The sequence below is a fragment of the Oncorhynchus mykiss genome, chromosome 23 (genome assembly GCF_013265735.2).
Source record: "Oncorhynchus mykiss isolate Arlee chromosome 23, USDA_OmykA_1.1, whole genome shotgun sequence".
NCBI classification, from domain to species: domain Eukaryota; kingdom Metazoa; phylum Chordata; class Actinopteri; order Salmoniformes; family Salmonidae; genus Oncorhynchus; species Oncorhynchus mykiss.
The window spans coordinates 18,600,991-18,614,455 of NC_048587.1; the positions used below are offsets into that span (position 1 = coordinate 18,600,991).

At 44.7% G+C, this 13,465-nt stretch overlaps 1 protein-coding gene across 1 annotated transcript in view; it reads right to left on the bottom strand.

Moving 5' to 3' along the window:
- The window catches only part of LOC110502386 (melanopsin-A-like), a 74,165-nt gene extending 73,625 nt beyond the window's left edge, over positions 1–540 (bottom strand). Inside the window, exon 1 of the mRNA XM_021580372.2 lies at positions 31–540. Coding sequence (XP_021436047.2) covers positions 31–219 — 189 coding nt within the window. The 5' untranslated portion in view covers positions 220–540. The remainder of the gene's footprint in view (positions 1–30) is intronic.
- Positions 541–13,465: the final 12,925 nt, after the last annotated feature.

Consider the following 13,465-nt stretch of genomic DNA (forward strand, 5'->3'; position numbering starts at 1 on the left):
TGGGACAGAATGCACAGGTGAAACACTTACAGAGGTGACAGAAGGCAGATCCACCAGCCGGTACTCATTGACCACGGTGTCATTCCAGGAGGAAAGCGTCTCCACGTTGCGCGTGCAGTTTGGGTCCTGGAACCGACATGAGATGCCCTTCCGAACCGAGCGCAGGGTGCCGTTCATAGCTCCTCCCGTGCCCTCCAGGACGGACCGGCCACTCGACATGGGTTGTAGGTGGGAAAATAGAAAATAGCCCGGAGTACTGACACAATCCGACAGCTGTCCGGTCCGTGTTCCAGCAATAGGCAAATACACTGAGGAAATTAGAACTTCTCGTTGGCTCCACAGTGGGAATCTGTTTTGGGAAGTTATCAATTCTCGATGTGAATGTTGACTAACAGTTTACGTTGGTTATGGTCTTGATATTGGTAGTCGGTGAGACACAGTGGTATAAAACAGTTTGACAATCGCAGAAGAGGATGGGGCGGCATACGCGGTTGCGCGCGAGTCACGCAACCCTAATAGCACATTTTTGTACATGGATATATTTACGTAAGTGAGAAAGCCGCACATGCTCTCTCTTTTATCCATGTGCTCGCTCTGAGTTGCCAGTCTCCACCCCTGTGCTGTAATGATGGCACGCGTTCTCATAATGTAGGGCAATAGAGCACTCTGCACTAACATTAGTCATTATGTTGAAAGCTGCTTTTAAAGCTAGTGATCGGTGTGCCAGACCAGTTGGGAGAGTTAATAGGCTACACATTGGAGAGTACATCTACAAAAGCTGAAGAACACATTCCATATCTAGGTACTTTTTTGGCAGGTGGTGGACACTGGCGAACTCCTGAAAAAGAAAAATGCAGCACACTGCTGTTCATGCTCCTAGGTGATTGTATTGATACATTTTGACCCTTTAGTCTTCACTGCCTGACGAATCAAATCAACGTTTATTTGTCACGTGCGCCGAATACAACAAACTTACAGTGAAATGCTTACTTACAGGCTCTAACCAATAGTGCGAAAATAAGGTATGTGGGTGTGTGTGTAGGTAAGTAAAGAAATAAAACAGTAAAAAGGCATTTGAAAATAACAGTAGCAAGGCTATCTACAGACACCCGATAGTCAGGCTCATTGAGGTAGTATGTACATGTAGATATGGTTAAAGTGACTATGCATATATGATGAACAGAGAGTAGCAGTAGCTACAAAGAAGGGTTGGCGGGTGGTTGGACACAATGCAGATAGCTGGTTGGTCGGGTCAATTGTGGTAGAATGTACATGAATGTATAGTTAAAGTGACTATGCATATATGATAAACAGAGAGTAGCAGCAGCGTAAAAGAGGGGTTGGGGGGGGCACACAATGCAAATAGTCTGGGTAACCATTTGGTTACCTGTTCAGGAGTCTTATAAGCCATAAGACTGTTGAGAAGCCTTTTTTTACTGTTGGGTAAAAACTGTTGAGAAGCCTTTTTGTCTTAGACTTGGCACTCCGGTACTGCTTGCCATGCCAAAGACCTAAGGGCCAACACGTATCAATAAAATCACCTGGGAGCATGAACAGCAGAGTACAGAGAGTATTCACACCTGCAGTCTCTTCTCGCTGCCTGGGGAGAAAATTGGTCCTCACCTGGCCTGATCCTCTGATAGCTGCAGACCAGGAAAGTGGCCAGAGGCACTCAAACACACATCCCATGTCAACAACTGTACCTGTCACACTGCAACACCTACTTCTATCAGGTTTAAGTTAAGACCCAAGTACAGACTGTTGAAGTAGCAATGTTTATTGCAACAGGAGCAGGCAAACGACAAGTCCGGGCAGGCAGGGGGTGGATAATCCAGAGTAGTAGCAAAGGCACAAGATGGCAGGCTCAGAGTCAGGACAGGCAAGGGTCAAAACCAGGAGGGCAAGAAAGAGACTGGGGAAAAGCAGGAGCTGAGAGAAAACTCTGATTGACTTGAACAAACAGGACGAACTGGCATAGTGTCACGCCCTGACCACAGAGAGCCCTCAGGGTTCTCTATGGTGTGTTAGGTCAGGGTGGGACTAGGGGGGATCTAGTCAATATATTTCTATGTTTGGGTTTGAGTGTGGTTCCCAATTAGAGGCACCTGATTATCGTTGTCTCTAATTGGGGATCATACTTAAGGTGTCCCTGTTCCCACCTGTAGAACTTATGTCGCAGGCAAAACCCCGAGGACTAACCGTTCAGATTTTTTATTTTTTTTGGTCTCTTGTCTGTTCACTGAGTTCTCATTGGCAAATGAGATTTCTTAGGAACCTTCCTACCACTTCCACTGGATGTCACCAGTCTTTGGAATTTGGTTGAGGTTATTCATTTGTGCAATGAAGAAGTAGGCCATCTAGGAACTGGGTAACACTGAGAGTTGCGCAAGACGTGAAAAGTAGCATGGTTTGTTATCTTCCTGTATTGAACACAGATAGACCCGTCTACAATTTGATTGATTATTAACGTTTAAAAATACCTAAAGTTGTATTACAAAAGTAGTTTGAAATATTTTAGCAAAGTTTATAGGCAACTTTTGAAATATTTTGTAGTGACGTTGCATTTTTTTGGAAGCTGTTTATTTCTGGACCAAAAGCGTCAAATAAATGGACATTTGGATATATATGGATGGAATTAATCGAACAAAAGGACCAATTGTGATGTTTATGGGACATATTGGAGGGCCAACAAAAGAAGCTTGTCAAAGGTAATGCATGTTTTATACACTGCTCAAAAAATAAAGGGACCACTTAAACAACACAATGTAACTCCAAGTCAATCACACTTCTGTGAAATCAAACTGTCCACTTAGGAAGCAACACTGATTGACAAATTTCACATGCTGTTGTGCAACTGGAATAGACAACAGGTGGAAATTATAGGCAATTAGCAAGACACCCCCAATAAAGGAGTGGTTCTGCAGGTGGTACCACAGACCACTTCTCAGTTCCTATGCTTCCTGCCTGATGTTTTGGTCACGTTTGAATGCTGGCGGTGCTTTCACTCGAGTGGTAGCATGAGACGGAGTCTACAACCCACACAAGTGGCTCAGGTAGTGCAGCTCATCCAGGAGGGCACATCAATGCGAGCTGTGGCAAGAAGGTTTGCTGTGTCTGTCAGCGTAGTGTCCAGAGCATGGAGGCGCTACCAGGAGACAGGCCAGTACATCAGGAGATGTGGTGGAGGCCGTAGGAGAGCAACAACCCAGCAGCAGGACCGCTACCTCCGCCTTTGTGCAAGGAGGAGCACTGCCAGAGCCCTGCAAAATGACCTCCAGCAGGCCACAAATGTGCATGTGTCTGATCAAACGGTCAGAAACAGACTCCATGAGGGTGGTATGAGGGCCCAACGTCCACAGGTGGGGGTTGTGCTTACAGCCCAACACCGTGCTGGACGTTTGGCATTTGCCAGAGAACACCAAGATTGGCAAATTCGCCACTGGCGCCCTGTGCTCTTCACAGATGAAAGCAGATTCACACTGAGAACATGTGACAGTCTGGAGACGCCGTGGAGAACGTTCTGCTGCCTGCAACATCCTCCAGCATGACTGGTTTGGCGGTGGGTCAGTCATGGTGTGGGGTGGCATTTCTTTGGGGGGCCGCACAGCCCTCCATGTGCTCGCCAGAGGTAGCCTGACTGCCATTAGGTACTGAGACCATATGCTGGTGCGGTTGGCCCTGGGTTCCTCCTAATGCAAGACAATGCTAGACCTCATGTGGCTGGAGTGTGTCAGCAGTTCCTGCAAGAGGAAGGCATTGATGCTATGGATTGGCCCGCCCATTTCCCAGACCTGAATCCAATTGAGCACATCTGGGACATCATGTCTCTCTCCATCCACCAATGCCACGTTGCACCACAGACTGTCCAGGAGTTGGCGGATGCTTTAGTCCAGGTCTGGGAGGAGATCCCTCAGGAGCATCCGCCACCTCATCAGGAGCATGCCCAGGCGTTGTAGGGAGGTCATACAGGCACGTGGAGGCCTCACACAAGACTGAGCCTCATTTTGATTTGTTTTAAGGACCTTACATCAAAGTTGGATCAGCCTGTAGTGTGGTTTTCCACTTTAATTTTGAGTGTGACTCCAAATCCAGACCTCCATGGGTTGATAAATTTGATTTCCATTGACAATTTTTGTGTGATTTTGTTGTCAGCACATTCAACTATGTAAAGAAAAAAGTATTTAATAAGAATATTTCATTCAGATCTAGGATGTTATTTTAGTGTTCCCTTTATTTTTTTGAGCAGTGTATTTTATTTCTGCGTTTTGTGTAGCGCCTGCAGGGTTGAAATATGCTACCCTCTTTGTTTACTATTGGGTTATCAGATAATGGCTTCTTATGCTTTCGCGGAAAAGCCTTTTTAAAATCTGACATGTTGGCTGGATTCACAACGAGTGTAGCTTTAATTGAGTATCTTACATGTGTGATTTAATAAAAGTTTGATTTTAAAAATTCCGCGCTGTATTTTCCGTTTTCTGCCCAAGTGGGACGCAACCGTCGCCTATACCATAAGAAGTTAATAAAAGGATGTGGAACTCAAATCACGCTGCGCCTTGGTCCGTCCATTATCACTACCGTGACAGAATATCCCACCAATCAAGAACCAAGCAGCGTGCTCGGGAGGATAAAGTGAGTTGGACCTGGGAGGAAATCCGGGGAGGATGCGAGACCCTTCCTTGGAGAGAATCTCAGAAAGATCAAGAAGGACCGCAACGGCGTCGGGGTCCGAGGCAACAGAAACTCCAAGATTTTTTTTTGGGGGGGGGCACATGGGGTGGTCGACTGAGCAGCGGGGACTGCCAGAGCCCATTTGGGAGGAATTCAATGAAAGATACCAGAGGGAGGTTGTAGCGAGGTGTATGCTGAAGAGCGTGACGTCAGTCCGGTGCCATCTGTGCCTGCTCCACACACCAGGTCTCCAGTGCACCTCCCCAGTCCAGTGCCACCTATGCCGGTTCCTCGCACTCGCCCTGAAGAGCCAGAGACCGTCAGGGAGAAGTTGGGGGAGAGAGGAGAGAGGTTGGCCAGGTGTGTTCTGCACGGCATTCGTCCTGAAGAACGTGTCATCAGTCTGGTGCCATCTGTGCCAGCTCCATGCACCAGGCCTCCAGTGCGCCTCCCCAGCCCGGTATGTCCTGTGCCGGTTCCACACATGCTTCTAGTGAGAGCAATTTTTGGGCTTCACCATGTTTCATTGAAATGTACAGCTGTGTGTCATCCGCATAGCAGTGAAAGTTAACATTATGTTTTCGAATGACATCCCCAAGAGGTAAAATATATAGTGACAACAATAGTGGTCCTAAAACGGAACCTTGAGCAACACCGAAATTTACAGTTGATTTGTCAGAGGCCAAACCATTTACAGAGACCAACTGATATCTTTCCGACAGATAAGATCTAAACCAGGCCAGAACTTGTCAGTGTAGACCAATTTGGGTTTCCAATCTCTCCAAAAGAATGTGGTGATCGATGGTATCAAAAGCAACACTAAGGTCTAGGAGCACGAGGACAGATGCAGAGCCTCTGTCTGATGCCATTAAAAGGTAATTTACCACCTTCACAAGTGCAGTCTCAGTGCTATGATGGGGTCTAAAACCAGACTGATGCATTTCGTATACATTGTTTGTCTTCAGGAAGGCAGTGAGTTGCTGCGCAACAGCCTTTTCTAAAATTTGAGAGGAATGGAAGATTCGATATAGGACGATAGTTTTTAAAAATATTTTCTGGGTCAAGGTTTGGCTTTATTACTGCCACTTTTAGTGAGTTTGGTACACATCCGGTGGATAGAGAGTCGTTTATTATGTTCAACATAGGCGGGCCAAGCACACGAAGCAGCTCTTTCAGTAGTTTAGTTGAAATAGGGTCCAGTATGTAGCTTGACGGTTCAGAGGCCATGATTATTTTCATCATTGTGTCAAGAGATATAGTACTAAAACACTTGCGTGTCTCTCTTGATCCTAGGTCCTGGCAGAGTTGTGCAGACTCAGGACAACTGAGCTTTGAAGGAATACGCAGATTTAAAGAGGAGTCCGTAATTTGCTTTCTAATAATCATGATCTTTTCCTCAGGAGTTCATGAATTTATTACTGCTGAAGTGAAAGCCATCCTCTCTTTGGGAATGCTGCTTTTTATTTAGCTTTGCGACAGTATCAAAGGAATTTCGGATTGTTCTTATTTTCCTCAATTAAGTTGGAAAAGTAGGATGATTGAGCAGCAGTGAGGGCTCTTCGATACTGCACAGCACTATCTTTCCAAGCTAGTCGGAAGACTTCCAGTTTGGTGTGGCGCCATTTCCGTTCCAATTTTCTGGAAGCTTGCTTCAGAGCTCGGGTATTTTCTGTATACCAGGGAGCTAGTTATGAGAAATGTTTTTAGGGGTGCAACTGCATTTAGGGTATTGCGCAAGATTTAAATTGAGTTCCTCAGTTAGGTGGTTAACTGATTTTTGTCCTCTGGCGTCCTTGGGTAGACAGAGGGAGTCGAAGGACATCAAGGAATCTTTGTTGTCTGTGAATTTATAGCACAACTTTTGATGTTGCGGTCTGAGCAGATTATTTGTTGCAAATGTAATAAAATGGTGGTCCGATAGTCCAGGATTATGAGGAAAAATCTCCTTCCAGAGGTAGAAGGAGCTGGAGTTCCGCCTGGTGTCCAAGCAAACTATCGATGCCCAATGGGCTTTTGGAGGAGAGACTCTCCATTGGCAGCAGGTGATGCAGAGACTCATGGCCCTGATACACGTAATGGCCACCCAGAACATTGTGGGATTACCGACAGGCTGAATGAGCCAAATAATGGGAACTTTCTCAAGTTTGTGGAAATGCTGGGTATCTTTGCTTTGATTTCACGACCATAGACAGCTACTGAGAGAACATCGCTGACAGCGCCAAAGCAGAGGAAAGAGGCCACTCTAGGCGGGCCACGAAATGCTGTAACTGATGGACAATCAAATTCGATATGTAAATTAACAAAATTCATTAAGGCTGAGTTATTGACAGGAAGCCTATTTTACACTGCTCCAGCAAAACAAGGCCCGCCATGCATTTATGAAAGCACTTGTTTCCAAAGCTCAAATGATCTCACTCTTTTTACAGTTATACGGGAATATTAAATTATATGTTAAATAAACGTGTATTTTTATTCTAATTGTAACAATTGTGATAACAGGTGGCATATTATTAGTAAGAAACTCGGTTTTCTACTATAGGCTGTTGGCTGCATAGTGATTGCGACATTGTAACTCTCTGATGCCGGGGTTAAAGTAAAATTCCTTTCTGCCCGGTAAGGGACCTTATATGTGCACGCATGCACCAAACATTTTTTGGGGCCTACTCATAGGCTCCAATTATTATATATGTAATTCTATTTCATCTTGTTCAAAAACGTGGTAGGCCTACCTGTTTGACAAACACAATTATGCTATCCATAGATGTCGGTATAGCCAAATCCTCCAATACTGTCACATGCGCTTCTTAAATACCTCTGTGTCTGGGAAGGGCTTGGTGTGTTTGGGCTCAAATCGAGTGAGGGTATGCCATGCAAAAAGTATCTATTGTTTGCTTTATATTTAGAAATAAATACATAAAAAGTATCCAGATTATATATCCAGGTCGTATAACAATGCTTAACTCTGATGCCTTATGGTAGAAATAAGCTTTAAAATGCCTGCGAAAGACGACTCCGTTGCATATGGGTATATATTGATACCTCCCTATGCCATTCTGAAGCTGAGCTGCGGCCTATAATATTCAAGGAGACAAACCAATTGACATTGCTATTCTGTCCCTATTGAGCTTTTCACTGTCTGAAAAGAGATGTTTGTTTAAACCCAATCAGCTTTTAGGGAAGCACTTCTGTTTTTGGGTTATGCAATGGACGAGTTGTTACATCTGCTCCTGCCTTGTCCTCTACTTCTCATCCTGCCACTCCCCCAGTACTCTCTCCCTCTTCCTCTCTGTGGGTGGAGACAGGTGTGCTGGAGGCAGAGCAGATCCCCACCAGCTGCAACCTGTTCCATAATCAAGACCTCTACAAATACTCAGCTCTGCCACTTCCACGCTGCCAGATCGTAACCTCTGCTCAGTCAGTCTGCATTTTTTAACAGTTTGTTCTGACTTAGATCCTGGTTTCATGTTATGCCTGTTTTCCCTTGCCTGACACTGTTTTCCTCTCCGGTACAGTTCTGCTCGCTCTGACTTTGTCCCCTGTCTCCCCCCCCCCCCCCACTCCACTGCGTTCTTGGATTCCTCTCCGGACCTGCTTACCCAGTCCCAACTCCCCTCGCTCCAGCCTCAACCTCCGCACCGGGCTTCCTGTAACCCACCCAAGCTTCCCCTGGCCTGCACCCCATCCTCCACCTGTGTTTCAATAAATACCTTGGGTACCTCATCCCAGTCTCATCGTCTGCATCTGCTCTTGGGTTCACCTGTTCCACTCCGCATGACATGAGTAGCCAGCAGTTGAAGCTTACATTTTTCTGCATAGGTAGAGCGTCTGTCTGGGTGGCAAGGTAACTTTTGAAAGTGCCATGCTTAGATAAGGATGTCTAAGATTTAATTATTTGCAAACAGTGGTTTGACATTGAAGAAATATGGTAAGAATGCCTATCTCTATACATTCTTCCCTGAAACTTCTATTTTCATTATCCTCCTTTTTCAGCCCAACAATTTATTTTGATTACAAAATTTCTTTCCCCAATCAAGGCACACAGAAATATAAAATGAATTTAATAGAGAAATTAATGATTTTATCAATGTAATCATGTTATTGACATTGAACTGATTGTATAGCCTACTAACCAGATGTGTTAAAAATTGTGTTTAATTTGTAGTGTAGGTCTATGAATTTGACTGCTATTATGTCCTGTTCCTCCGACTTTCAGGTGAGATTTGCCGACCCCTGCTGTACATAGTTTGGGGGGGGAGGGCGATGCAGTGTGGATAGGCTCTGCAGGTAGGTTAGTTACATGAAGAGAATTAAAACCGTCAAGAGTGAGAATACTTTTATTTGTCAAACATCAGTCAAGCATCAGTCGGTCTCCATGTCACCAGAATAAGACCCTTAACATTTATTGGGACCTCCCGAGTGTCACTACAAACCTGGGTTGGATCCCAGGCTGTGTCACAGCCGGCCGTGACCGGGAGATCCATGAGGCGGCGCACAATTGGCCCAGCGTCGCCTGGATTAGGGAAGGGTTTGACCGGCAGGGATTTCCTTGTCCCATTGTGCTCTAGCGACTCCTTGTGGCAGGCTGGGCGCCTCCAAGCTGACTTTGGTCGCCAGCTGGTCGGTGTTTCCTCCAACACATTAGTGCAGCTGTGTGTGGCTGGGTTAAGTGAGCAGTGTGTCAAGAAGCAGTGTGGCGGGGCCTCCCGGCTGGCGCAGTGGTTAAGGGCACTGTACTGCAGCACCAGCTGTGCCATCAGAGACTCTGGGTTTGCGCCCAGGCTCTGTCGTAACCGGCCGCGACCGGGAGGTCCATGGGGCGATGTACAATTGGCCTAGTGTCGTCCGGGTTAGGGAGGGCTTGGCCGGTAGGGATGTCCTTGTCTCATCACGCACCAGTGACTCCTGTGGCGGGCCGGGCGCAGTGCGCGCTAACCAAGGTTGCCAGGTGCACGGTGTTTCCTCCGACACATTGGTGCGGCTGGCTTCCGGGTCGGATGCGCGCTGTGTTAAGAAGCAGTGCGGCTTGGTTGGGTTGTGGATCGGAGGACGCATGACTCTCAACCTTGGTCTCTCCCGACCCGTAGCGATGAGACAAGATAGTAACTACTAAAACAATTGGATACCACAAAATTGGGGAGAAAAAGGGGTAAAAAAAAAAATCTATATAAAGAAGCAGTGTGGCTTGGCAGTGTATTTTTCCTTAGGACGCATAGCTCTCGACCGTCGCCTCTCCTGAGTCCGTAGGGGAGTTGCATCGATGGGACAAGACCTAACAATTGGATATCATGAAATTGGGGATAAAAAAGGGGTAAAAAAAATAACACAAATAAAAAAGATATTGGAACGGAGCATCAAGCTCATACTGTGCACTTTCACCACCGTGAAGTTGATCATAACTTGTTTAATCTGTAGCCTAGTAAACTGCATGGTTTCCCAAGTCGTAGTGGGAGGAGCAAATCAAAGTTTATTTGTCACGTGCGCCGAATACAACAGGTGTAGATCTTACAGTGAAATGCTTACTTACAGGCTCTAACCAACAGTGCGAAAAAAAGGTGTGTGTGTGTGTGTGTAGGTAAGTAAAGAAATAAAACAGTAGCAAGGCTATATACAGACACCGGTTAGTCAGGCTGATTGAGGTGGTATGTACATGTAGGTATGGTTAAAGTGACTATGCATATATGATGAACAGAGAGTAGCAGTAGCGTAAAAATAGGGGTTGGTGGGTGGTGGGACACAATGCAGATAGCCCGGTTAGCCAATGTGCGGGAGCACTGGTTGTTTGGGCCAATTGAGGTAGTATGTACATGAATGTATAGTTAAAGTGATTATGCATATATGATAAACAGAGAGTATCAGCAGCATAAAAGAGGGGTTGGGGGGGGGGAACACAATGCAAATAGTCCGGGTAACATTTGGTTACCTGTTCAGGAGTCTTATGGCTTGGGGGTAAAAACTGTTGAGAAGCCTTTTTGTCCTAGACTTCGCACTCCGGTACCGCTTGCCATGCGGTAGTAGAGAGAACAGTCTATGACTGGGGTGGCTGGGGTCTCTGACCATTTTTAGGGCCTTCCTCTGACAGCGCCTGGTGAAGAGGTCCTGGATGGCAGGTAGCTTCGACCCAGTGATGTACTGGGCCATACACACAACCCTCTGAAGTGCCTTGCGGTCGGAGGCCGAGCTGATACTTAAGTATATTTTAGCAATTACATTTACTTTGATACTTAATTAAGTATATTTAAAACCAAATAGTTTTACTCAAGTAGTATTTTACTGGCTGACTTTCACTTTTACTTGAGCCATTTTCTATTATGGTATGTTTACTTTTACTGAAATATGACAATCGGGTACTATTCCACAACTGACATGCCTTTAATTTTCCATGTGGACCAATTTATGGACGAATTCTGAAATGTTGTTATAGTGTTCTTAACTGAAGTTGTTGATGTTCTTAGCTTTATCCTTTGAAAATAGACACGTAAAAATATTCTGGGGATGAGCATGTGCATCTTCAGTATGTACCCATTGCCCCTCTTTTAATGCATTTAACTATATGCCACAAGTAAAAGCCCTGGGTAGCAAGGTGATACAATTCCAAGTCTGGAAGGTTAAAACCACCCTCAGACTAAGGAAGATGTAAAACGTTCCTTTGTATTCTATACATTTTATTTTCCCATATAAAGTCTGTTATGACTGAGTATACTTTTTCAAAGAATATCTTCGGTGGGGTAATTGGTATTACCGAAGATACATTTAAAAAATGTTAGCGTTCAGGCCATTTAAAAGAGGTTTATTCTACCTGTGAGATTTATGGGATGATTAGAAAATGCCATTCAGACAGTCAAAAGCCTTTTTGTCATCAACAGCCAAGATCGCTAAATCTTATTCTTGTTTTTTTGAGTATTGTATTAAACTGAAACATGTTTTTCTACTTGTTTGTAAGTGTTTGTTTTTAATAAACCTTGTTTGATTGATATGTATTAAGTCTGGTAAGACTTTTACCATTCTATTACTCATAAGTTTTGTTATTATTTTATTGTTACAATTTAAGTTAAGATATCCTAATTCTGTTTATTTTGATATGCAAGACAAACAATTGACTACTTGTATTCCATATTTTAGCAATATCAGAGCTTGCAGTATTGGATTACATGAGCGTATGCCACCCCCCCCCCCCCCCATCCAGTCATGCATTATTCTGAACTATTTGAGTTAATTAACAGTCTATTGATGTGTCAAATCAAAGTAATATAACAAAAAAATCCCCCCAAAATGTTTTTTTTTTTTTACATGTCTCAATCAATCACCTTACAGACATGGCTATGCTTTGTTATACCTCGGGTAGGGGTATCCCAAAAACTAAAGCACTTTTACGCAAACCAGATGGGATTGCGCATCACTGCATAATGCTGTGATAGTCATGCTGGTTAAGTGTGCCTTGAATTCCAAATAAATCACTGACAGTGTCACCAGCAAAGCACCCCACACCATCACACCTCCTCCTCCATGCTTCACGGTGGGAACCACTCATGCGGAGATCATCCGTTCACCTACTCTGCGTCTCACAAAGACACGGTGATTGGAACCAAAAATCTCACATTTGGATTCATCAGACCAAAGGACAATGTCCATTGCTCGTGTTTCTTGGCCCAAGCAAGTCTCTTCTTATTATTGGTGTCCTTTAGAATTGGTTTCTTTGCAGGAATTTGATCATGAAGGCCTGATTCACCCAGTCTCCTCTGAACTGTTGATGTTGAGATGTGTCTGTTACTTGAACTCTGTGAAGCATTTATTTGGGCTGAAATTTCTGAGGCTTGTAACTCTAATGAATTTATCCTCTGCAGCAGAGGTAACTCTGGGTCTTCCTTTCCTGTGGTGGGCCTCATGAGAGCCAGTTTCATCATAGCGCTTAATGGTTTTTGCAACTGCACTTGAAGAAACTTTAAAAGTTCCTGAAAAGTTCTGGCTTTAGAAGCTTCTGATGGGCTAATTGACATAATTTGAGTCAATTGGAGGTGTACCTGTGGATTTATTTCGAGGCCTACCTTCAAACTCACTGCCTCTTTGCTTGACATCATGGGAAAATCAAAAGAAATCAGCCAGGACCTCAAAAAGAAATTGTGGACATCCACAAGTCTGGTTCATCCTTGGGAGCAATTTCCAAATGCCTGAAGGTACCATGTTCATCTGTACAAACAATAGTACGCAAGTATAAACACTATGGGATCATGCAGCCGTCATATCGCTCAGGAAGGAGACTGTCTCCTAGAGATGAATGTACTTTGGTGCGAAAAGTGTAAATCAATCCCAGGACAACAGCAAAGGACCTTGTGAAGATGCTGGAGGAAACAGGTACAAAATTATCTATATCCACAGTAAAACGAGTCCTATATCAACATAACCTGAAAGGCCGCTCAGCAAGGAAGAAGCCACTGCTCCAAACCCGCCATAAAAAAGCCCGACTACAGTTTGCAACTGCACATGGGGACAAAGATCGTACTTTTTGGAGAAATGTCCCCTGGTCTGATGAAACAAAAATAGAACTGTTTGACCATCGTTATGTTTGGAGGAAAAAGGGGGAGGCTTGCAAGCCGAAGAACATCATCCCAACCGTGAAGTACAGGGGTGGCAGCATCATGTTGTGAGGGTGCTTTGCTGCAGGAGGGACTGGTGCACTTCGCAAAATATATGGCATCATGAGGAAGGAATATAATGTGTATATATTGAAGCATCATCTGAAGACATCCGTCAGGAAGTTAAAGCTTGGTCGCAAATGGGTCTTCCAAATGGCCAATGATCC